Raw genomic sequence first — 25,977 nt, 5'->3', positions numbered from 1 at the left:
CAGAATGTGTGCAATACAGCAGATATTTTATATTCTTCCTTCTCAACACTGAAATTATGAAATGGGCCCAGCTATCCCAAATTAATACTTGTGAAAAGAGGTTCAGAAAAGTCAAGTAACTGGCCCAAGATCATGTAACAATTAAATGACCTAGCCAAGATTTAAACCTCAGACTGTGATTCCAAAACGCATGGTCTTTCTTTTCTATCTTCCTGTCTCATTTCAATGAAGGTTAATGAGACATGCATGTATACTAAGGGGATCAGGGACTGTGATTACTTGCATAATTTTTAAAATATAATTTTTTATTGACCTCCCTTTATTTTGATGTTTAACATTTAATGCCTAAATTAAGAAGACATTATCTTTATATCTTATGTAATGCACCACTTTCACAGTTATCCATCAAACCAGTTGGAAGTCGTGGTTGGAAATTCCTAGAGACTGCTGATAACGGTGCTAAATTTCTTTTCATTAGTTCTATTCATTAGCTTCAATAACTGAATATATTAACTAGACCTCACACATATATTAATCCCATAACTTATTAATGTTCAGAATAAAATTCGATTGTCACCTCTTTAAATGCATAATTTCATTGCTGAATCAAATAGAACTGTTATTTAAGGATTTTAAATACAAATTGTAGCTGTTGAATACTGTTCCTCTGATTTCTTTTTTGGAGGCAAACGAATACTAAAAACACTTTTTTAAAAAAGAAAAACATAAAGAGACATGATTTCAAAATAGTAAACAATGTAAGTGTGACTTGGAAATATGTAGGGAAAAACTCTCATTATTGGCAGGATCATAATTTCTCAAGATAAGAAAAAAGTGGCTTTTTAGAAGTACACTGTGTATAACTCCATCTACTGTTAACTTTTATTCTGCATCTCCCTTTCTTCAAGCACCTAAGTTTAAGTGAGAACTGAATCACATTTAGAATGAGTTATAATACAACCAAGTACCAGAGTTGTGTTTCAATGGTCCTAGCATATGTAGGTATTATCTGAAGTATTCTGACTCGTGCCTGCTGACAGACTAACTCAGTACCAATGACATCACCTTGCAGGAAGCTCACCTGTCTTGCTGATTAGAGGCCAACTTTGGGACAGCAGATGGTAGTGAGGACGTGAGACAACAGAAGTGACCAAAAAAAAAGGTTCAAATAGAGATGCCTAAAGCAAAAGAGTGCAGATTTTTTCTTTTTTTTTTTCTTTTTTTTTTAAGATTTTATTTATTTATTTGACAGAGAAGGAGAGAGAGAGCACACAAGCAGAGGCAGAGGGAGAGGGAGAAGCAGACTCCCCACCGAGCAGGGAGCCCGATGCGGGGCTCGATCCCAGGACCCTGGGATCATGACCTGAGCCGAAGGCAGACGCTTAACGACTGAGCCACCCAGGCGCCCCAGATTTTTTTCTTTTAATGTAAGGCTTACTGTTTTTTTGGTTTTTTTGTTTTTAACTCTTTAAATAATTTTACACAGGCACACACAAAGGTATTTCACTAGAAGTGCAGTTAGAATACTCCTCAGTAGAGTGATGTTTGGGGCAAGGTGTGAAGGAGAAAATGATGTGCATACCTTTGCTTGTCCAGCTCTTGTGATGGCAGGTATATTAAAGACCTGTCCAGTGTAAAAATGCAGCCCACTGAACAGGATCACTGCAATCGAGTCTCCTTCCTTCTCAATTACTTCAAGGATATCCTCTATTCTCAATGTTTCTTCCCCCTAAAGTTGAGTCAGGCACAAGTTACATCCAATCCACAAAAACACGTTTGTCACTTCATATTTCCCAATCTAAAATTCACCTTGAGCTCTTGCCCACATAAGAACAATCAAAGACATTTTTTTCAGATTAATGGTCTTTGAAAGTCTGGCAAGAGAGCAGCATTTCAGCACACTTTTTGTTATTATAAGAAATGATAACAAAATAGTAAGAAAAAGGCTTATAAAGTTAAGTCTTTGCAAAACCCTACTTGCTTGATTTATTCTTCAGTTTTTCAATTAATCTTTACTCTTTACATGCCCACAAATTGTTTTCTCCTTATTCCCATCCAATAAAATACCAGAAAGTATGAGAAGTCCCTGAAATATTAAATGGCAAAATCTTCTTGGAAATTACTTCATTTATCAATCCATCACCTTATGTTTTCCAGGATAAAAAACACACATCTTTCATCTGAGTATAACCTAACCAATATTTTCTGTTATCTTAAGAGTAGATTCTCCTCCATACTGACCTAAAGATCAAGCTCCAAAAATGAAGAGAAATATCAATAAAACTCAGTATCAAGGTTAGTTTTTTCTACTTCTCCCCAGCTAAAACTAACGACTAGTTACTTAGTGGAAATTCTGAGTGAATTTAGATTTGGTCTTGCAAACAACTTGAGCAAAGAGAAATCAGCTAAATACAAAATATCTATTTGTATCCTAATCATTCTTATCCATCTACAAAGTTTTTATAAATTTTCTCCAGTGCTAAATCTGACATAATCTTTAAGGTCAAAGCATCATTAACTGCATTAATATTTGGGGGAAGTTCATTAAGTTATTTTTAATTTTTGGTAATTCTTGCTATTTATCAATTACTGTGTCCCATGTTAGGCACATATGTTTGTATCACAAATATAGCATCTACTTTAGTTTCTACTAGAAGTCTGGAACTTGTTTACGAAATTGAAATCTATTAAAAAAAGTACTGATACTGAAATCTCTAAATTGTTAACTGATGGGTATTTTATATGTAAAGAGAAGGATTTCAGTAATTCTAAGACAAATTCTAAGTAAAATCAATAACATGGTAATCCAAAACTTTTTTTTTCTTAAAAGAATCTAAAATGGTTTGTCCACCATAATTTCAAAGAGAAGAAGATAAAGAAAAGTATTATATATACTAATTATTTATTTAAAGCAGTATAAAGCAGTATAAAGAATATGGTTCTCTCTGATGTTGACCTACTCTAATCTAGTAATGCTAAAGAATGCTCTCAAAATTTATGATTGACTCATGAGGTTCCACAACACATCTCTTTCAACATTAAAACTTCTGATAAATTAGTGGCTATCTTCATTTTTGCTGGAAATTAGCATTTTATATATGACATATGAAACAGATATCCTGTCATTGGTATGAGAACTTTCTATTCCATTAATTGACTGCATGTTGGCAAATAGAACTAAATGGAGTAGATTTTAATTTCTCAAAGTATTCTGGGTTGAAAGAAATCATTGTTCAAACATTGGCTTAACAGCCTGGGAGCATCATTTGTGAAACCTACAATTTATTCTGTGTGGATCTCTGGGTGCCAAATTACACAAACTGCAGAGCCTTACATCTCTATTAATGTAAAGTGCACAGTATTTAGATCTTGAACATATGTCAAGCCTGATTAGGTGTTTCCTTTGTTACCTGTTTAAATATGAAGGAATCTCAGAGAGATAAAGTAACTTTCTCAAAGCCCCTTACCCAGTAAACTGGTGGGTCTGGGATTTCTGTGGAGTGTATTAGCCAGGCCGGAAGGCCCAAGCTCTTCCCGCTACACCACATCCCTTTCTACACCCCCACCCCATCCAAGCACAAAGGAAAACATTTGATACTTAGATTAAAAAGATATAAAAGATAGGCATCATTCAGTTTCAACAAATATCATTTTAAAGGCATCCAAAGGCAATGGTATTTGGAATTGAAAATGATATATGCGGGGCGCCTGGGTGGCTCAGTCATTAAGCGTCTGCCTTCGGCTCAGGTCATGATCCCAGGGTCCTGGGATCGAGCCCCGCATCGGGCTCCCTGCTCTGCAGGAAGCCTGCTTCTCCCTCTCCCACTCCCCCTGCTTGTGTTCCCTCTCCCACTGTGTCCCTCTCTGTCAAATAAATAAATAAATAAATAAATAATGATATATGCAATTTGCCATCCCTTTCCATCCCACTGAAGAATATGGCAAACTCCAGGGGTATTCATAGGAAAATAGTTTGCTTGTCATATGACTATCCCTTGAAACTTCTGAGTTAATTCTCCACTTTAAGCAAAATGAGCTAGCAGTAATGGAAGTATAGGTCTTTTATACTTTCTTGAAAGTTCCATTAAAGTAATGGAGATAATAAACTTTTGAGGAAAATGAAGAAAAAAATCAATACTAAATAGAAACATAATGAATATTTATTTCTCTTTCTCATATACCTCTCTTGGCTTTACAATCCGCATACTTTTCTCAATGTTAAGTCCATGAAGTTGAAGCTGTGACTCAATAGCATACTGGAAAAGAAGAATGATTTATTGAATCAAGTCCAATGCACAGACGTACATTGAAATAACTCTGAAAAGAGATAATAAAATAACAATAAAATCATATTATTGTATTAAATCTAAGGTCATGTTTAAAAGTGACTGAACAGAATACACCAGAAAAGAAGTGCTTAATATAATTTATATGCAGGAATCTGAACATTCCTTGAAACACTGTATCTTAGAAATGTATGGAAGCATAGGGGTCATCTAGACTTTAGAGAGTTCTAAGAGATTTGTAGAAGATATTAAATCGCCTAACCTACGTCAAAACCAGAGTTTACAAAATAACCAGAGTGAGTAGTGTGGACTTGCTATACTTGAACTAGCTTATAGGAAGGGCTTACCCTAGAAAGAGTAAGCTAGTAAAAGGAAAGAACATCAGAAAGTTCCCTTCACTGAGAGTACAAGATATGAACGGGAACAGGAAGTTATAAAGACCCTGAATTTTTTCTCAGTATTAGGGTTTTGATCCTTTTTAGTAAAGTAATGGCTATTAATTTGGACATAATTAAATTACAAGATGTGGATTAGAACAGTTAACGGTGATAATAGAAAGACAGAAATCAAATTTCTCTCTAACACTAAAACTGAAAATTGCAGCATACTTTTATCCACGTCTATGTCTGGAACGATCAAATTTCTTAAAGAAGGAAGATTTAATAAACCATAAGAAATATTTTTCATCCTTAATAAATGTTTTTTCAGTAATAAAGCACATGCTAGCATGCTATAGAAAAATAGAAGTTTTATCCCTATTCTATGTAGCTAAAGCGTTAAGCACCGGGGTATGTATTGATTTGATTTCATAAAATAAAACAGCAACAAGAATTAATAAAACATTTATAACTGCACTTGATTTAAACCAGCGGTTCGCTCAATGTTTTTAAAAAGACTAATAAATCAGTGTTCCTATTCAATCCTTTCCTCCCCAACACGTTTTACTTGAACAAAAGAAATAAAGCTACAATCTATATTTTAAAAATGCCTAATCAAAAGCATTTGACAGATCTTTTTATTGTAAGGTTACTTGGAAAAGACTAGAGAATAAACTATTCAACACAGGCAAATGGTGTGCTCCTCTAGGAAGAGTAGAAAGAATATAAATATAATTTGAAGAATCCTTACATGATCTGAAGGGAAGGCTTTGGCTTCAAGAAGAATTTTATACCGTTTCGGTGTAGGCTTAAAAAAGGATAACTGCAATGAAATGGATTTATTAAGAAAAGCATTCATGCACAGTTTATACATTTGTTCATTTTATAATCCCCAGCATTTTAAAGCATGGCTCAATGACATATCTAGATGTCTGTTAAGGGTTCCTTTTCCAATTAGCCTTATTTCTAATGAATTATAAAATAAAAGAAAGTATTGGCTCATTACATTTATCAACAGAAAAGCAAATTTGGGAGATAACGTGAATGAGATAAAAACAAAGCTTTACTTAAATTTTAATTGAAAAATTGTCTTCCCAGTGCCTTTAATGGTAATTTCTATTGTAAGACTGAAATATCATGTTCTATATAAATTTTATTTATATTGATTTATCTTATGCTGCTGATTTGGCTTCTGGTACATAGTATCTCCATTGCCTTATAATTTTATGGGATTTTATTTTAGGTCCAACCGAAAGGCCTCAACCCTAACATGAAACATTTGACATTTCTAGAGGCACTAGGGAGGAGTAGCTCATTTGTTCAGGGGAGAGCCCTTCGTTTTCCCCCACAGTTCCTAGAGAATAAACATTGCCTGATGACGGTAACAATGAAATGATCGCTACTGTTGACTTAGTGTTGATCACTGGTCAGGGTGCGAAAGCAATTTTCACATATTATCACATTTCACCCTTGTATATACGTATCAGGTAGGTATTCTTGTCCTCATCTTCACAGAGAGAAAATGAAGATGTAGAAATCACCGAAACCTCATCCAAAGTCAGACATTAAGTAACTTAGCTAGGAATCAAACCCCGAGGTGTCTGAATTTAAAACTATGCTATTTACCATCATATTTAACATACTCCGTGAACGTGTTCCTTTAGGGATATTTAACAATCATTTCTTCATTTTTATCAAAATAAAATATTAATATATTCATTGTGTGCTTTGGTCACATGGACAGGTTTCCAAAAACTCACTTAAAAATGAAATAAAATTTTTTCAAACATCAAATAGTTACTACAGACACCATATTCCAAATCAAGAATATATTTGACATTTTAAGGTATACATATTATTAAGTACTTAGGAAGTAGGAAGCACTTTAAATACAGTAACTCATTTAAGGTATTAGATCCCTTTTCTCCAATTTAGTTCTATTTTCTAATTCTTTTTTAACTTTCTCCCCCAAAATTAGTCTATAAAAACATAACCGATCCAGAATGTCACCCTGCTAAAGTCCACCATGCTGGAAAACTATCTTTCTGAAAAGCTCAGTGTTTGTTGGCATTTGTACATCATTGTTTTGTGTGCTTGCAAGCAGTTTTGCTTTTAATCCACTGTAACTTTTATTCCTTATGTTCTGAGATAAGAACCGTTCATTATTCTAAAGCTCTTTGCAAGAGTCAACTCTCCCATGACTATGAAGAAGCCTTTCTATCACAGTCCAGAATTTCCTGTTAAAAATGAAAATAACCTCACAACTTATTTTTAAATAAGTAAATCACCAGATGCTCATGAATTAAAGATAGAAAAATGTCAGATTCTACAAATGAGTGTATACTAAACATTGGTGGGAAAGGATACTTACCAGTAGAAGATGTAAATTAACAGTCAAACCATTCATTAGGGCTATTTCTTTCTCATTGGCTCCTGCAAAGTAAACACATCATGATTTAGATTTTTCTATTAGTGCTGAAGTTACTTGGAAAAACAGAGTAGGGAGGCTTCACTCCTTCCTCCTTTATGTTTTTAGAGATAAGGACATACCTGATGTGTCATCACAAAGAAATGGAAGTTTTCCCACTTGCCTCATTTTATCAAACGGTATCTGGACTCACAAGCACATAGCTAGCTAAAATTATACTTGCTTTTTGATATAGTAAATAATGGCAACAAAATAATGAAGCATTTCCTTTTTCCTGTAAACTAAAAATGATTTATCCTATTTTCAGGTAGTTTGCCAAATTCCCACAGAGCACATTTTTGTGGTAAGTGTATCTCAAAAGAAAGCAGGGCCAATCACATTTTTAGAACTGGTTGTTTCTAATATCCAATTAAAACGCACGTTTAATAAAAGAGAGCTAGTTTGCCAAACATACTTCACTGTTATTACAGTGAGATATATAATAGTTTATTAGACAAAGAGCTAGAAAGCAAAGCACAAAGACCTAAATAGCTCTGGGATTTATTCATAGACACTGAGATGAAAGATAATTAAGAGATAGGTATTATTTGATGGAGAACATATGCAAAATTAAGATAACCACTACACAATCATAATCTGATCTAATTCTTAGTAATGAGTGCTTGAGCACTAGAAATAGACCTAGAGACAAAGCATACATTGGATACTTAAGAACGCAGAGTATAACAACAACAACAATACTTTCATATTTTTAGTTCTTACAGTCTCTTAAAAGCAATTAGACCTGTATAGTAGGAAAATCTCTTTAACTATCACTGAGAAAAATAGGTTTTGTGCCATTGTTTGTAAAGCTGTATGAGGCATTAGAGAAAATGTGTAATACAAGTCCTGTATTTCACATCCAAAGAGATACTTCTGTTAGAGTTCCATTTTAGAAGAAGAGGCAGTAAGTAAAATAATTAATCTAATTTACAGCTAGATTTCAGAATAAGTTCACTTGAGGGCAGGCCACTAGAGATAAGTGTATAACTTAGGAATTTCTATTTCAACACAGCCATTTAGTCGAGAAAAACTTCCGATTGCATTTAACAGATGGCTTTCTCCATTTGATGTGCAATGTTGGTAAACAATTGGTTAAAAGCTTTATCTCTGGTCCTTGTAAGGTGAACAGTGTCTGAAGTCAAGGCACACTGAGACCAATCTCATTCTACATTCCTAGTACTAAATAAAATTTGTCCTAGACATACGAGATAGATATGAATATGATAACCTTATGTTGCATATGGTAGCATATGTCTTCTCCTACAATATGAAAATCTTTTGGAAATATGTGAAAGAAACGCTGCCAGTTTTACTATATTTATTTCTTTGCATTATGGTATGAATTTTTACTGTTATTTCTAAAACAAAACATTATCTAAGATATCTAATCTAATATTATCCTTAAATCCCTGTTAGCTCTTTACATGCATCTTTTCTGAGAACCATTTATTTCCAAAAATATTTTGGCAGGGAAAGTGCAAGGAGAAAGGAGAAAAGGAAGGAAAAGTAATTTTATAAGGAGAGCAGAATTCATAGAAAGAGAAGCATTTGAAAAAAAATGTAATGAGAAGAAAAAAGAATTCAGAGGTTAGTTACCACAAAATGAGAGCAAAGAACTAAAAGAGGCAAGAAGGGAAGGAGACTTTCTTTTTTTTTTAAAAGATTTTATTTATTTGAGAGACAGAGAATGAGAGACAGAGAGCACGAGAGGGAAGAGGGCAGCGGGAGAAGCAGACCCCCTGCTGAGCAGGGAGCCCGATGTGGGACTCGATCCCGGGACTCCAGGACCATGACCTGAGCCGAAGGCAGTCGCTTAACCAACTGAGCGACTCAGGCGCCCGGGAAGGAAACTTTCTAATGGAGGTTAGATATCCTAGTTTTGCTTAACAATTGCAATCTGATTAAAATAATTGTAGATTCCTTGAAAATTTTAGTCCTCCAAACAATACAGTGTTCATTTTGGATCACTTAAAATTTTTCTTGTGAAGAATGTAATGAACCAGATGTGGTAGGCTCAATTAATGTAGACATACACTTGACCCTGTGCTACTTACTCCCTCACTCTCAATGGCATACTAACACTCGGATCAATTCTTTGTAAATAATCCCTCACTGACTTGAGTAATTTATCTGCCACCATGCACAAAAATTATCTCATCTTAGAACACTCCAAATTCAAGCAAGCACTTCACGAAATGCTCTCCTCACCTGCTACTGAACTTGGTGAAGGCAACGGTGAGTGTATTTAACGTGTGTGCATGTGTACACAGGTGTATCCGAGGACGGTGCAAATATTAAAGTTTCAGGACATTAACGCAGACGTTTACTTCAAATATAACCTAAAGGCACTAAAGAATCAAGGGTTCCTAACACCAAAGCACCACACATCAGACTGATTTTTAGCATCTTTTTAAAGGAAAATTTACCTACTTGACCTATTTTTTTGGTTCCAATTGCATTTCTGAAACCAACACTCGTTCTTCTAAGATATATCAATATCATCAGCATTCCATAGGAAAATAAAAAAAAAAATTAAGCAAACTGAAATTCTTTCGAGTTGCTTTTCTTTGTTCTTTTTTCTTTTTCCCAAGACCTTTTTTTGAATTACTGTTGAAACATCAAAAACTACAAGTATTGCAGGGCAAAAATTTTTAAAAATTTCCTGAACTCTTATCAGGATTTAAAAAAGAGTCTTTACTTTAGAAGATCATCTACAATTCATTGCAGTAAATGTCAAGATTTGAATCACCTCATCGAAGATGGGTACAAGCCAGGATTCTCGTTTGTGGAGTGCTTTCCTGCTTGTTTATTTATTGATCATAATTTTTTGCTTTACCAGAGGTGTACCTTAGTTAAACGCAAGCACAGCCTTCTGATCTCAATGCCTGGCACACGAACGTTTATTGAGTCCTTACTATGTGCCAATACTTCTAAATATGTGACTTGTATTTTTTACATATTCTTCACAGTCACACAGTAACATATCTACTTTAATTGTCCATATTTATCAATGAGGAAACGCGTCCGAAGAGATGAACTAACTCACCTCAAGTCTCATAGATAAGAAGTAAGACAAAATTTTAACCTTCTCTTAGAAAAAAAAAAAAAAAGATTAAAATCTTTGTTCCAGATTACATTGGGAAGCATTGTCTACATTATCCACTCCCTGAAATCAAATACAGGAAGCCCATGTTCATTACCAACATTCCTCTGCATCTTTTTAATTTTAATTTAATTTCAAATATTTTGCCAAGAGAAGATGACAGGGCCCCAAGCTGCTTAGTGTTTAATAAGAGGATACGTGATGGATCTCCTAACTGCCATCCATGTTCTGTATAATTGATTAAGCAGACGCAAATGTTATTGTGGATTTGCTTGTAAGGTTTGTAATCAGGCTAAGTCTGAGAACTTTCCACTCTGTCTTTCAAGTAGTAAATTCCTGTGGCCTCCAGAGGTGGCTAGTGCATGGGTGAGGATTCGTAACTGGAGACAGCTTATAGGGATTATTGCTTCTCAGAGGGTCAACCACAAGTTTCATAAAGCAAATTTATGTCCACATTACAACATTTTTATAAGCTGATATGCATGTATCTAGCCCTTTGTGATTTTTATGTACCCAGGGAGAAGTAGGCTTAATAACAATACTAATAATATTCTTCAGCAATTCTATTTCTAGCATCTTGATAATATGACATTAATTATAAGGGAAAGTTATTCCATGTTTTGCAGAATTGTTGGCTCTATATAAAATGTTTTATTAACAGTTTTTCTTCTCTTCTAAAATTGAAATTCTTTTCTACATCTATGAAAAAATATAGTTGCTCACTGTCTCCTCCTCCCCTCTATCCACTCTACCAATTGGTACACATAATAATTTTTGTTATCCTCCTGTTACTTCTGTTTGGGAAATTTTATGGTGAAATAAAGACTGTGGTTTTAAGAACCTGAAAGATTCAATCATTGCCCCAAATATACAATGTGTCTGTTTGCTCATGACACATTTACGTAGCTTGCAGGTAGCAAAAATAAATTTGATTTCTGCTGCTTTTTACTGTACTTACCAGATAATTATTTTAATTATTTCATGATTTATGCAGCCTGGATTTCCAAGCAGGATTTGAGGTTTCTTGGGTTACAAAGTGAGGAAGATGCAGATGAGAAACAAATAGAAACTGTTATATGTTTTTTCTACTTCCAATTCAATCATATTTTCTCAGAATTTCCTAGCGAACCAGGCAAAAAGGGAACCTGGTGGGATTTGCAACAAATAAGATAAACACAAATATGCGTAAAAACACTTTCTAAAATAATCTATTCCTAATAAAACAGAGTGAACTTACTCATTTTTCACCTTGACTTAAGAACCATTTCTCTGACTAATATACACAATTTAAAACGTAAAGAAATTTGGGAGATAATTGTTACTGACATATTTTTTAAAAAGTACAAGTTTTTAAAATATTTTTTCTAATACACTTTGTAGACACTGTCAATTCACATTCCTTTGGCCAACAAAAAAATAGTAGAAGTATTTCTTCTGACAAAACATGAATTGTAAAGAACAAAACAGACATTTAATAAACTCAGAATTAAAACTAAAAATCAGGGACGCCTGGGTGGCTCAGTTGTTAAGCGTCTGCCTTCAGCTCAGGTCATGATCTTAGGGTCCTGGGATAGAGCCCCGCATCAGGCTCCCTGCTCAGGGGGAAGCCTGCTTCTCCCTCTCCCACTCCCCTTGTTTGTGTTCCCTCTCTCGCTGTGTCTCTCTCTCTCTGCCAAATAAATAAATAAATAATCAAAAAAAAAAAAAAAACTAAAAATTACCTTCGTTCACTGAAAACATTTCAAATGAAATATTATATTTGTCATAAATGACTTGAGACTTTGGAAAGACTACCTACCTTAAATTATTTATTATATATGCTTATTGTTACTTACAATACATAGTAATTATGATATATGTAATAAACAAAATACATATTGTTTCTTGAGCTTCATTTCTATGAAAGTGACTGTACTCATTTCAATAAGGAATTGTTATCTTTTATATCCCATATCATTAGGATTAAATGTCTGTAATTTAATTAATACAACATTCAGGACAAAACCACAAAAATAGGGGTGCCTGGGTGGGTCAGTCATTAAGTGTCTGCCTTTGGCTCAGGTCATGATCCCTGGCTCCTGGGATAGAGCCCCGCATCGAGCCCCACATCAGGCTCCCTGCTCGGGGGGAGGCCTGCTTCTGCCTCCCCCACTCCCCCTGCTTGTGTTCCCTCTCTCGCTGTGTCTGTCTCTCTGTCAAATAAATAAATAAAGTCTTTAAAAAAAACACACAAAAATAAGTTTGTCCCATATGTGTGATAATTTTGTATGGTATTTCAAAGACGCAGAAAAATCTCCAAAGCTAGAGTTGATAAATATATACTTTTTAATTTTTTAATAAGTTCAATCCTTTTATTTTTCTAAATAAATTTGACTAGTGGGTTTTTTTTCCCCCATTTTTGATAGTAATTACAATGAGAGATGCCTCTTTGAAATTTCAGTGATGGTTGTGATGTATTTGCTGGGCAAATAAAATACTTGCATATTTAATAAGTTGCAATAGAGGTATAAACTTTTACTTTTTTTTTTATATTTTTATTTTTTTTAAAGATTTTATTTATTTATTCATGAGAGAAAGAGAGAGAGAGAGAGAGAGGCAGAGGGAGAAGCAGGCTCCCAAGGAGCAGAGAGCCCGATGCGGGACTCGATCCCAGGACCCTGGGATCATGACCTGAGCCGAAGGCAGACGCTTAACCATCTGAGCCACCCAGGCGCCCGAGCTATAAACTTTTAAATGGTGAAAAGAATTCTTTTTTCCGGGGTTACTGGCTTCATAAATAAATCTCACAAAATAGTATCACCTTCCCACTTCCCTGGCCTGTATATAAACATCCTAACTCCTCTTTTAGAGGATGATAAATATTAAGCACAAAATAACAGGATTAGAATGCTGTTTATGTTCTGAAAGCAAACCTAGTAAGGAAAAAAACAATCCACAGCTAAAGAAAACATATGCTCAGATCAAATTAATCCGTTTTTTTTTTCCAGGTCTTTTATTTATATGTTAGACATTTGAATGAATATAATTAGCTTCTAAAAAATGAACATAAATGGAAGCACTGTTCACCAACTATTTAACACACCCTTACATACAATCCAGAATTATTCAGGTGGTAGTTTCCTCCATCAAAATATACACAGTCCTCTAGATAATGCTGACACCTGATCAAGTGCTCTGTGTTCCTAAGAACCTGACTAGTCTGGTAGGAGATGTTAGGTTTTCACCTTTACCTGCCCTGCCTGACCAATACTTTGGCCTTGGGTCCCAGCCTCAGGCATTCAGAGCTGTGCAGATTCACCCTGGGGCTCCTTTTGAGGGTCTGGATTCTGGCTCTGCACACTCAGCCTGGCTTCATGTGCTGCCCCCCAAAAAAACTGTGCCTCCAGGCTTCCAACTGCTCCTTTCTTTAGCAGCGGCAGTATTTCTGGTCTGTAGAGATTTCTATTCAATTTTTTTTTTTTTAAGTGTTGCTGTATGTTTGTTAATCTAATGTCTTTCCTATCATCTCTATGTGTTTGGAATAGAAGGGATCACTTTTGTCTTGTACTTAAATCTGTTATTTTTATTATTATTATTATTTTATTTTTATTATGTTATGTTAGTCACCATACAATACATCATTAGTTTTTGATGTAGTGATCCAAGATCCATTGTTTTCATATAACACCCAGTGCTCCATGCAGTACGTGCCCTCCTTAATACCCATCACCCGGCTCACCCATCCCCCCACCCCCTCCCCTCTAAAACCCTGTTTGTTTCTCAGAGTCCATAGTCTCTCATGGTTCATGGTTCTCAAACTCAACACCCAAAAAACAAATAATCAAGTCCAAAAATGGGCAGAAGACATGAAAAGACACTTCTCTGAAGAAGTCATACAAATGGCTAACAGACACATGAAAAAATGTTCATTATCATTAGCCATCAGGGAAATTCAAATAAAAACCACACTGAGATACCACCTCACACCAGTTAGAATGGCAAAAATGGACAGGGAAAGAAACAACAAATGTTGGAGAGGTTGTGGAGAAAGGGGAACCTCTTACACTGTTGGTGGGAATGCAAGTTGGTACAGTCACTTTGGAAAACAGTGTGGAGGTTCCTCAAAAAATTAAAAATAGAGCTACCCTATGACCCAGCAATTGCACTCCTGGGTATTTACACCAAAGACACAGATGTAGTGAAAAGAAGGGCCATATGCACCCCAATGTTCATAGCAGCAGTGTCTGCAATAGCCAAACTGTGGAAAGAGCCGAGATGCCCTTCAACAGATGAATGGATAAAGAAGATGTGGTCCATATATACAATGGAATATTACTCAGCCATCAGAAGGGATGAATACCCAACTTTTACATCAACATGAATGGGACTGGAGGAGATTATGCTAAGTGAAATAAGTCAAGCAGAGAAAGTCAATTATCATATGGTTTCACTTATTTGTGGAACATAAGGAATAGCATGGAGGACATTAGGAGAAGGAAGGGAAAAATGAAGGGGGGGAAATCGGAGGGAGAGATGAACCATGAGAGACTACATCTATTATTTTAAACTAGAAGTCAATATTGATTGTATAATACAGCCACATAAAACAGAAATGTATATAGAGTAATGATTACTCAGTTAATAGCTAGTAGGAAATAGAACTTGCTTTTGCTTGCAACCCTTCTATTTTTTTTTTTTTCAACTCTTTGAACAGGTAACACATTCCTATTGTTCATAGGAACTAAAACAGATTTTCCTTGAAAGTCTGGTAAATTTGGGCTACATCACACAAGTGTGTTTTTCCACTGTGCATGTGGTGGAGTTTGCTGTAAGGGGACCCTACTGAGCCATTATACTGGGACAACTCATGTCAGAATCTTTAGGTTGTCCAAGTATCACAGAGAAGAATGTTCCAGTTTCCTGCATAGATACTGGATACTAAATTATAACAGAAGTGGATAAAAATTTATTTAATTCTTTTGTTTTCACCAAGGAATATGTTATAGACTAAACTGTGTCTAGCTGAAATTTGTATGTTAAAGTCCTAACCCCAGTGTGACTGTATTTGGAGATAGGGCCTATAGGAGGTAATAAAGGTTAAATGAAGTCATAAGGGTGAGGTCTTAATCCACTAGGACTTTTCTTTTATAAGAAGAAAAGAAGAAAGAAGAAAGACACCAGAATGCTCTTTGTCTCTGAGTGTGCACAGAGGAAAGGCCAGGTGAAGACACAGAAGGAAGCCATGTACAGCCTAGGAAGAGTCCTAGTCCAACCAGAAAACAACCCTCGGGTGTTGGACTTCTGGCCTCCATCCAGAACTGTGAGCAAACATCTGTTGTTCAAGCCCCCCTAGTCTGTGGTATTTTGTTATGACAGCCTGAGCAGACTAATATAGTGTACATATCCTCCCTTGGGAGCCTTCTTCCTTCTTCAGAGACTCACCCAATCATCTAGGGAGAACGATTCCCCTGGTGGCACAGAATGGGCAAAGGGAGCTGGCATTCTAACTGAATTTTAAACAGACTTTCAACACACATCTCTCTCTCTCTTTTTATTCCTATTTTACTCCCACTTTTAGAGATGTTTATTGTAATTTCCAAAGTTTTTTTTTTAATTTTTTAAAGATTTTATTTATTTATTTGACAGAGAGAGAGCACAAGTACGCAGAGTGACAGGCAGATGGAGAGGGAGAAACAGGCTCTCCGCTGAGCAGGGAGCCAGATGTGGGGCTCGATCCCAAGACCCCAGGATCATGACCTGAGCCGAAAGCAGCCGCTAACGGACTGAGCCACCCAGGCGCCCCGTAATTTCCAAAGTTTTGAAGGATCTGCAGTGTAAAGCAGGTGGCTTTCCACTTTTTTTCCATTGGGAGGTGAAGATTTGGTTTCCTTTTTTTTGTTGTTGTTACAAAGGCAATTACCACTTATCCACTTGCTATCCAATTCCCAAAATGTTGCTATCATCTCCATTTCTCTGTTTGTTCTTTTATACTTTTATTTTTTAAATTCCACTAAGAGTTGTTTAGTGAGAATTCAGAAAGAAAGAGTACTTAAATGATTATGTTCAGTCCCCTTCATCATTAATTGGAAATTACCTCTTTTGAAACACTAATCCCAATGATTTTTTTTTCTCTTTATTATATGATTATATGTATATATTAATTTTACATTTTGGGGGGTATCTTCCTGTAATGAGAGTCCCATGAGGATATCCCATGGGATAAAGATGGTGACGATTCTGACTCACTATTTTACTTACTATTGTATCCTCAGTACCTACTCCATAAGTGCTGACAGACACACAGCAAAGGTTCAATAATCATTTCTGAATCAACAAGGTATTCCTCAGGTTTTCATGGTTTGTCAATTACTGTAATTCTTTCTGGATGTAAATCCTACTGTCCTCACTCTAATTCCACTTTCTCCCAGCTCACGTTGATATTGTCTTCTGATCACTGACCAAGATGCAATTGGGATGAAGCAATAAAGATATGTTTATACTTGCCTGTAGAGGAGTGAGGTTTGAAAAAGCATTATGAAAGTTATGATTTCCCTAAGTCCTCTAAATATTTCCAAATAACAGCACTCCAAATACTTAAACATCATTAATTTTTTTGTTCAATACCCTAAATATCATATAAGATTTTAAGCAACGCTCAATATTCAACCCAATTAAATAGCTTTTTTTTTTTTTTTTCCAAAAGGTTAACACGTTTGCCATCTAAAACTATCTTGAATACTACCTGGAGTATATAACTCACTTTAGGAAACACATTATAAATATGTATATATAAATATAAAGAACAACATCAACCATATTATTTCTAACAATTCTCAGCTTAATTTAAAATTAGTCACCATGGATTAAACTGAAATGAGCCAAAACCTGATTGGTGTTTTAGGGTTTTAGCATGTAAAGGTTAGTGTTTATTTTATTATATAATGAAGGGTTAGAAAATTCATTTGAGTTGATTTTTATGAAATTAGTTTAATTATAAATAAATACAATGCCTGTGCTCTTTATTGGGGAGTACATATTAGTCTTAAAATATACAAGAAAACACAATTAAATATTTTATTTTTGTGCCAAATAACCCAGTGATGTTTGCTATAGCCTTCAAGTCTCAATTAACGGTATGTTCACTCTTTACTGTAATGGGTTAAAATAGAAAACCAGGGTGTCCTTCAATAAGATTTTGACTTTATAATCTAGGTTTATATCTAAATGATAATGCCTTTATGATTCTTTTGGGAAAAATCCATTTTGTACTTACCTACAATGTCATTCATAAGGCCTACAATAGTCTCATCTCCTGTAATCCAAGGACGTTTTCCTAAGTCATGACCATAGGCTCCCCTGAAATTGAAAAGGGACATAGACACTATTAGATTTGTATGTGTGTATGTGTGCGCATGTGTAATTTTTCATATATCAGCATTAGCAACTGGACATTTCTAAATGAATCTTTGTAATGTTTTAGTAATTATACAAAATCATGCTTCTTTAAAACCAAAAGTAATACTTGAGAACTCTATTTTTTAACTTGTCATTTCTTAATTTCTTTAATTTCCATTTTATGGGAGGGTAGTTGAGATTGCCTATGTACTACTTCATTATTTTACTCTATTTTAGAGTCTAAGATATTGTTTTTTTTCTTCTCTATTTTGAAAATTTCAAGACTATTTGAACATTCTACTTGTATACCTGTAGCACATAGTAATATCTATACTAAAACATAGCTACTATTTTTTGAGGCTAGAAATTAAAATGATTGCAAATTCAGTTTTTAAATACAGCTACAATCTGTAAACTAAACAGAAGTGTGTAAAATGTGACTATATTCATGATGACATTTTAAATAGATAAATAAACTTGGCAATAATCAAAGCCAACATTACATCTTGACCTATTTTCTAGCAATTTCATCTCCATATTCTAGCTCAATTTTATTATTCTAGTAAGTATCCCAGTAGGCATAATGGCAAAACACAAAAGAGGTAAGAGAACTTCCACTCTCAAGAAGTTTCCATTAAATGAGGAAGGAAATACATTTGAAATATGGAAGAAGAAACTGAAACAAAGAATCAAGGCGGGAGTGACTGTGCTGTTGCAAACTTGTGGCAGGAAGCTAGGAATTAATTGTTCTTAATTCCTTAGAAACCCCAAAACTCCCTGAAGTCGGAGAAAGGAATGAGCCCGGTATTTTTTTTATAGTGCAAACTGTGCTTGAATCTATACTCTGAAATTCAGTAAACTGGCAGTAGTGAGTGGTAAACCTGTTCTCAGAGGTGAAGGGTAGCAGAGTATGTCACCCCAAAATATGTCGCTGTGGTAGATTGATTATCTTAAACTATAGGCACTTGAAAAACAGCAAGCGCAGCGAGAGGCTATCTCTGTACTCCCCTATCTGCCTGAAGACAGATCTTTCAAAAGGAACTCAATTGTCATAAATCCCCTCCCCAGCAGTTTCATCAACCGGGGAAGATTGAGTCTTGCCACAGGAGAGGAGACTAGAAGTCAACACTACACTCAGATGGGCTTTTTCACAACCTATGGTAACTTTTACCTGTTCTTCTAAGGGCTCTTCATCTTTCCTAAATATCACTTATTCCGCTGTAAGTGGCCTACATCCTCCTCCTCTTTTCTTATTAAGATAAGATTTAAGCCTGAATTCTTTTTTTTTTTTAAGATTTTATTTATTTATTTATTTATTCATGAGAGACAGAGAAAGAGAGAGAGAGGCAGAGGAAGAAGCAGGCTCCCAAGGAGCAGGGAGCCCTATGCGGGACTCGATCCCAGGACCCTGAGATCATGACCTGAGCCGAAGGCAGACGCTCAACCATCTGAGCCACCCAGGCGCCCCTAAGCCTGAATTCTAAGTCATCGCGGGGAGGGGGAGGTCCTTTGACCCACGTGTCTCCTGTGTGTACAAGAGCGATACGTGCTAATAAACTTGTGCGGGTTTTTTTCCTCTTGCTAAGCTGTCTTTTATTACAGGGGTCTCAGCTAAGAACTCAGAAGGGTCTGGGGAAAATTATTTTCTCTCTCCAGCGGGTTAACAGGACGAAAGGAGCCTTGTTTTTAGCCTTTGTGGATTTTCATGATGTGAATATCCCCTGTGGTCCATTTCCTGGCATCAACCAAAATCCTTAATATTTAATGACTGGCTTTCATTGCCTGGTCTGAGCCAATTCCAGGTCACCACTGGTTATGAGACTACATGTATCATAAGCTGATAAAGCCTGGAAAAGTAAAAGTAAATGGGTGGCAATATGCACCTGAAAGGATGGCTGTGAAAAATAAATAAGATAACATGTAAAAGAGACTGGCACATAGCATCCCTTATCTGACTGTTCCCTAATGTAAATCTGCGTGGGCATGTGGGGGTACAATGCAATTTTTAAACTAATATTTTGATTACTAATTTTGAAACTAATATTTTATCAGTATAAACTGAGATGAGGTAAGAGGACTTTGAGAATAAATAGAGACTATAAGAACTAAGGAGGAAGAGAAGGGCAATTGCTAGTTATTATTATTCATATTATTATTAGATAGCCAGCAGCTTGCCTCTTTCTTGACTTCCAATATAAATGCTAAAGACAAAAATCATTATCATTAAATGGTAGTTAAAGGCAGATACTTGGATCCTTTTTTATTTTAATCACATAGGGCTCCATGGCCTTGCTGATAGCACAATACATCTTATTACATTTAGGTAGTAAAATTCTACGTTCTACCTCAGAGAATTTATGTCTCAGAATAGTAGGCCACCTACTTCTCACTCTGGTAAGACACCGTGGTAATAATCTTTAAGAGTATGTTTCTTCCTGCCATGCTCTTGGCATCTCCCCGCACCTTTAAAATATCACACACACAGTCTGCTTCTTTCCTTTTTGTCAGTTGATTAGCCTGGGGTAGTGAAATGTATTTAGGAAGTTGTTACCCCAATAAATTCAAACTAAAGTGGCCTGTCTTTATAAAGCTTTGATGTAGATTACAGTGCACTTTTAAACATATGTATCAAAGTTAAGAAAAAGATTACATTGCTCTCATTCAGAACTAATACTTGCAGCATAGTTGCAATCTTGTCTTACAAGTGCTGCAAAGGAAAAGAGCTTGGCAGACAGTTCCCTCAGGACCGCAGCATTCATCATTCCCCCGAGTGGGGTGTGCTCTGATATGTCTACGGAGTGCTATCTGCTCATGAAATTAGATTTCAGGATGTAAAATTGAATTAGGAAGTTAATAGAGGATCCTCTTTGAAAGAGGACTCTGCTTTAACCACCCTACAAAATAAAAAGTAGCCAGGCTTTTAAAAAGCTCCTCCCTGCCCTCCGCCCCCCCCCACCCCCACCGCCAGCCAAGGAAACAAGACATCACAGAATCCTTAAGATCACCACTTTTTTTTTTTTTTAATCTATGATCCAATTGATGATTAGCCACCACAGATGTTAGGAAAATCTTTGTAACATGTCATACCATGTACATACTTTCTTATTCTTACTGAATGGCGGCAGACTATGCCACACCAAAATTCACCTCTTTGGCATAAAGATTACCTTGAGCTGAAGGCACCTGAAAAACAGCAAGTGTAGGGACAAGCTTCCTCTGAGCTTCCCCATCTGCCTAAAGACAGGTCCTCCAAAGGAACTCAACTATCATCAATCCCTCCCCAGGAATTTCATCAACCAGAGAAGATTGACTCTGGTCCCACAAGAGGAGACTAGAAGTCAACACCACACCAGAAGACTTTGTCACAAACTATCACATCTCCTATCTATTCTTCTAAGTGCCTTTCATCCTTCCTAAAAATCATTTATTCTCCCCTAAGTGGCCTACATACCTCCTCCGCTTTCCCTACTAAGATGACATATAAGCTCTCAAATTTCATGGATTTTTTTTTTTTTTTTGGTATTCACTTTTTTCCCCCCAGGATGCCCTCATGCCCATAATATTAATAATTAATAAGTAGTAATTATTATTTCCTGTTAATCTGCGTGTTGTCAGTTTATTTTATAGGTCCAGTTGTTGAATGAAGAGGGGTAGAGGGAGCATTTTTTTCTCCCCAGAATACACTTTTTAAAAAAAAAATATTTTTATTTATTTATTTGACACAGAGGGAGAGCACACAAGCAGGGAGAGAGGCAGAGGGAGAGGGAGAAGCAGGCTCCTCTCTGAGCAGGGAGCTTAAGGCGGGAGTCAATCCCAGGACCCTGGGGTCATGACCTGAGCCACCCAGGCGCCCCAACTTTTTTTTTTTTTAAAGGAACACATGAACTGAATGAGACTGCAGTGTCTGCAGGAGCACGCCTCCCCCTTGTGCTTCACCAGCACCCTTTTTGCACACATTGCCATCCAAGTTAGTCACTGCCAGCTAAGCACGTGGTTTGTTCCTAATATGTAATCCAGTGGGCTATTTTCTTCTTAAATAAGCCTACCTAAAGTGTCACATGGGTCTTAGAAGAATCCCTATAAAGATACAACTGGGTCAAATTTTTGCTCCCATGAAAAAGAAAGAAAGAAAATCATTTATCGAGTAGCTATGACAACGCAGAAGACCTAAACTATTGTGGTTGTATCTTAGGGACATAATATACATTTCTCAATTTACAGTGTGCTCTTCGGGATGGATATATCGGATATATCTTTCTCTTCTAGCCAAACGTTCCCACTGTGATTATTAGCCCATGTTATTTTCCTTTAAATAATCTGGGCCGTTAATAAATCTATAATACATAAATATGTAATATTAAATGTTCTAAAAAAAATTCTGGCAGACCCACAGACCCCTATCAATGCTGTTTCTAATTGTTATAGCCCCATTTTGCTGGTAATTAATTATATATCAAATGAGTCAAATCACCATAAATTTTTTCTATTTCAGAATGTTATAAATATCTGAACATTGTTATTTTCCAAAACAAATATACTTCTCCCAAGTAAAGTAATCTACTTTGGAAATCACATACAGTTGAAAATAACAATAATAAGCACTTAAAACCCACAGAAGTAAGTGCTTTATTGTCATTGCTTTGTCTTGAATAACTTAAAAGTTTTAGATGAAATCATTTAGGCCCAAAAATATTTCTAAGTATGCCTCTATTCTTGACTTTCCTCTAGCATAAGTAATCAAAGTCAGTAGCTGTATGAATTATAAAATCTGGCTGCCCTATGGCCAGTGACGGTTTATTTTGTAGATAGGTAGGTAGTATGTCTGTGATAGGACATAAAAGATAGAGACCCGGACATTAACAGCCATGAGCCAAGTGGTATTTCCTACCTTATATGGCTTGGATGGCCAGCCAGACTTGTTATCAATATCCCAGAACAATATCTCACTTAGTCAAAGGACTCTGATTTTTATGTTACTGTTAAGATTATACATTTCTAATATTATTTTTTTTCCTGTTAAGCAACTAATTTCAGTTTGCATTAGAGTATTTAGTAACTATGTAGCTCTCTTTGACTCAGTCCTTCTCGAAATCTTACACTGGTCAAGAGAGGAAGGCACTGGCCTGATTTGGGTATCAACTAAGAAGTAGGGTAGAAGTGGGGCTGGAGAAGGTGAAGACGAACAGGGAATCAGGAAAACTCGCCACAATAATGGGAGGCCCTGGATCTAGAAGCGAACTAAACATGTGCATGGATATTTAGTACAAAAACAAAAGCAAGAGTCAGAAAGGGAAGTCAAGGGACCAACAGCCCGCCACAGTGGCAAGAAGATTACTTTAAACTAAAAGCATGTGAACAAACAGCAGCCTAAGAAAGAAACGCTCCTTGACTTAAGGAGACTCTCCTGAAAATACAGCTGCCATTAGCCCACTCACAGATGGAAGGTGACTCAACACCAGGAGGTGCAAATTCAGATGCCATCAGTCTCCCTCTAGGGGAGCTTCCAGGCAGGAAGGATATGCCCATTATCATCAGAATGAAAAGGTCCAATAAAACTTTCTATACCTCCTACTGAAGCCCTAAAACTGCCCCCTTTGGTTAAACTGGTATATAAACCCTTACCCCTAGCTATTCAGTGAGTCACTTTTTTGTAGAGTACTTCTGCATGCCCATGAAAGAAACTTCTGTTAATCTATCTCTTATGGATGAATCCACAGGCCCTCAACCAATAGGCTGTAAACTGGTAGAGGAGAAGTTTTCCTCCCAACAGAACCTTAGCTGGAAAAGGCCAGAGTAAAATTTTAAGCTAACTATTTAGGACCAAAGAAATAGTGAACAAACACTTTTGAGATCAAAGATGGGCAGCGGGACAGAACACAACACGATTTTGACCTTGCCCCTCAAACACCACTGACATCAACAGAGGGACAGGGGGTGTGACGCTGACTGGGCCACCACGATTGAAAGCAAGAAGACTAAATAAAATTAAGCAAAGACAAAATAAAGCTAACTAGCTATCTAATCTTTTTCTCAGAAGTCTTTTAAAGGTAGTTTACACGCTTGAAGCATTAATATGCACCTCTTTTCTGAATCATCTAATGAAAAATCGGTAGAAGGCATTAAGATTATGTAATTTTCTATTGTCACAAGGTAAAATATAAAATTGAAAGTTAACAACAATTGAAGGGTGTTATGACAGAAAGGCACTTTCCTGGAATATAACTTTAAAGTCTTGAAAATAATCAACCAGTCTAATAAACTAGGGTAATCACAAAGAGATGAATAGGATAGCAGGGCAGCATCTTTTTTAAATGCCTAAAGGATAAAAATGCACAGCCTTGCTGAATGAATATCCAAGAGGCAAGGACACTCTCTAAAGTTCAAATTCAATCTAATTCTCTGCTCTCTTTTATATTAAGGCCAAAAATGAATATTAACCATTTTTATTAAGTATGACCCTCATTTTTTAAATACTAAAACCTGCTAAGCAAAATGCTTCCAAATGTGGTGATACTTATTTTTCAATTTATGCATACAACTTATGCAGATACAGTTATAACAGGCTTAATAAATTATATAAACCTCTATGATTTTTGCATTGAGGTGCAAATTTATATTCTTAACCACTGAAATTAAGAACTTTGCAGGGTAATCTAATGCCTGTGGTAGTAATCATTAGCACAGTCAGTGTAAAATAAACTTTAAAAAGAGGTACTGCTCCCAATACGAAAGACCAGTGGCATGAAAACTGAAGAAAGAAGAAGATATTTGGAGTTTGAATGAGAGCCAAATGTCTTGGTCAGAGTTCTTTTCTGATTTAGTTTCATTTTCCTGCATTTTTTTCCTGACCTTCAGGTTTGGCTTCCTCCTCATATCTATTTTCAGATCTTAATATTCAGGATATATTTTAAAAATATTTCTACTCATTTTTAGTATTTTTTTCTTTTTTTAAAATTCAATCATAATTAACATACAGAGTTCATCTGTTTCAGGTGTAAAATATAGTGATGCAACAAATATACACATAACTCAGTGTTCATCATGATAAATGTACTCTTAATCCCCTTTACCTATTTCACCCAGCCCCCCACCACTTACCCTCTGGTAACCATCAGTTTATTCTCTTAAGAGTTTGTTTTTTGGTCTCTTTTTTTTGTTCCTCTTTGTTCATTTGTTTTGTTTCTTAAATTCCACAAATGAGTGAAATCATATGTTGTTTCTCTCTGACTCTTATTTCACTTAGCATTGTGCTATTAGATCCATCTACGTTGTTGCAAATGGCAAGATGGCAAGATGGCAAGATTTCATTTTTTATGGCTGAGTAATACACACACACACACACACACACACACACATCTTCTCTATCCATCCAACTATGGATGGACACATGGGTTGCTTCCATATCTTGGCTATTGTACAAAATGCTGCAATAAACATAGGCGTGCATACTTTTCCAATTAGTGCTTTTGTTTTGTTTGGGCAAATAACCAAGAGTGGAATTACTGGATCATATGGTAATTCTATTTTTAATTTTTTAAGGAACATACATAGTGTTTTCCACAGTGGCTGCACCAGTTTGCATTCCCACCATCAGTGCACGAGGGGTCCTTTTTCTCCACATCCTTGCCAACCCTTGTTATTTCTTGTGTTTTTTATTTTAGCCATTCTGACAGCTATGAGGTGATAGCTCACTGCGGTCTTGATTTGCCTTTCCCTGATGATTAGTGATGTTGAGCACCTTTTCATGTGTCTTATTTTTAATATTTTAAATATTAAAAAAATTTAAAGTGATATTAATATATAATAGTTAAAAGTATTTTTTTTTAATATTTCTAGTTTCAGCTTTAGTAGTAACTACCAAGGAAGGATAAAAGCACATAAAATTAAGTTATTTTCCTAAAGGGATTTATAATATGGTTGAGAATATGAAGCTAATGAAAACAGATACCTCTAAACTGCCCATCCCCCAGCAGTGATTAATACAATGGGCAGTTAGGGAGAGATCATCAGCATGGTTGAGAAGGTTGGGATTAAGGAAGGTAAGCATCCAGAGAAGCAGGGAGTGTGGGGGGTTTCTTAGGCAGAAGAGTAAAAGTAGAACAGAAGAGATGGAGAAAAAAATGTATTTAAGATTTCAGATTCTTGCATGGTTGGAGCAAACCTGTTTAGCTAAGCCCAAATGGAGTATCTTCTCAATAAACACACTCAGTCTGGAGAGGGCAGTACCTTCTGCTCCACTCATCTTTTTCTTCCCCTCAACAAATTTGTTTCCTTATTTATAAAAATTAGTGTAATAGAGTTTAGCAAGAACAACTCATGAAAACACTGAATTAAATTCTAAATGTTAACTCTCTTATTAGCCATTAA

At 35.8% G+C, this 25,977-nt stretch overlaps 1 protein-coding gene across 1 annotated transcript in view; it reads right to left on the bottom strand.

The window, feature by feature from the left end:
* Window positions 1-25,977, bottom strand: part of KYNU (kynureninase) — a 71,831-nt gene that overhangs the window by 17,241 nt on the left and 28,613 nt on the right. The window contains exons 4-8 of the mRNA XM_021695871.1: window positions 17,489-17,571; window positions 7,035-7,096; window positions 5,415-5,486; window positions 4,182-4,256; window positions 1,583-1,729 (exon numbers count right to left, since the gene is read on the bottom strand). Of these exons, the coding sequence (XP_021551546.1) occupies window positions 1,583-1,729; window positions 4,182-4,256; window positions 5,415-5,486; window positions 7,035-7,096; window positions 17,489-17,571 (439 nt within the window). The remainder of the gene's footprint in view (window positions 1-1,582; window positions 1,730-4,181; window positions 4,257-5,414; window positions 5,487-7,034; window positions 7,097-17,488; window positions 17,572-25,977) is intronic.

This window comes from Neomonachus schauinslandi, chromosome 3 (genome assembly GCF_002201575.2).
Source record: "Neomonachus schauinslandi chromosome 3, ASM220157v2, whole genome shotgun sequence".
Taxonomy (NCBI): Eukaryota; Metazoa; Chordata; class Mammalia; order Carnivora; family Phocidae; genus Neomonachus; species Neomonachus schauinslandi.
This window is presented reverse-complemented; position numbering and strand designations above follow the sequence as displayed.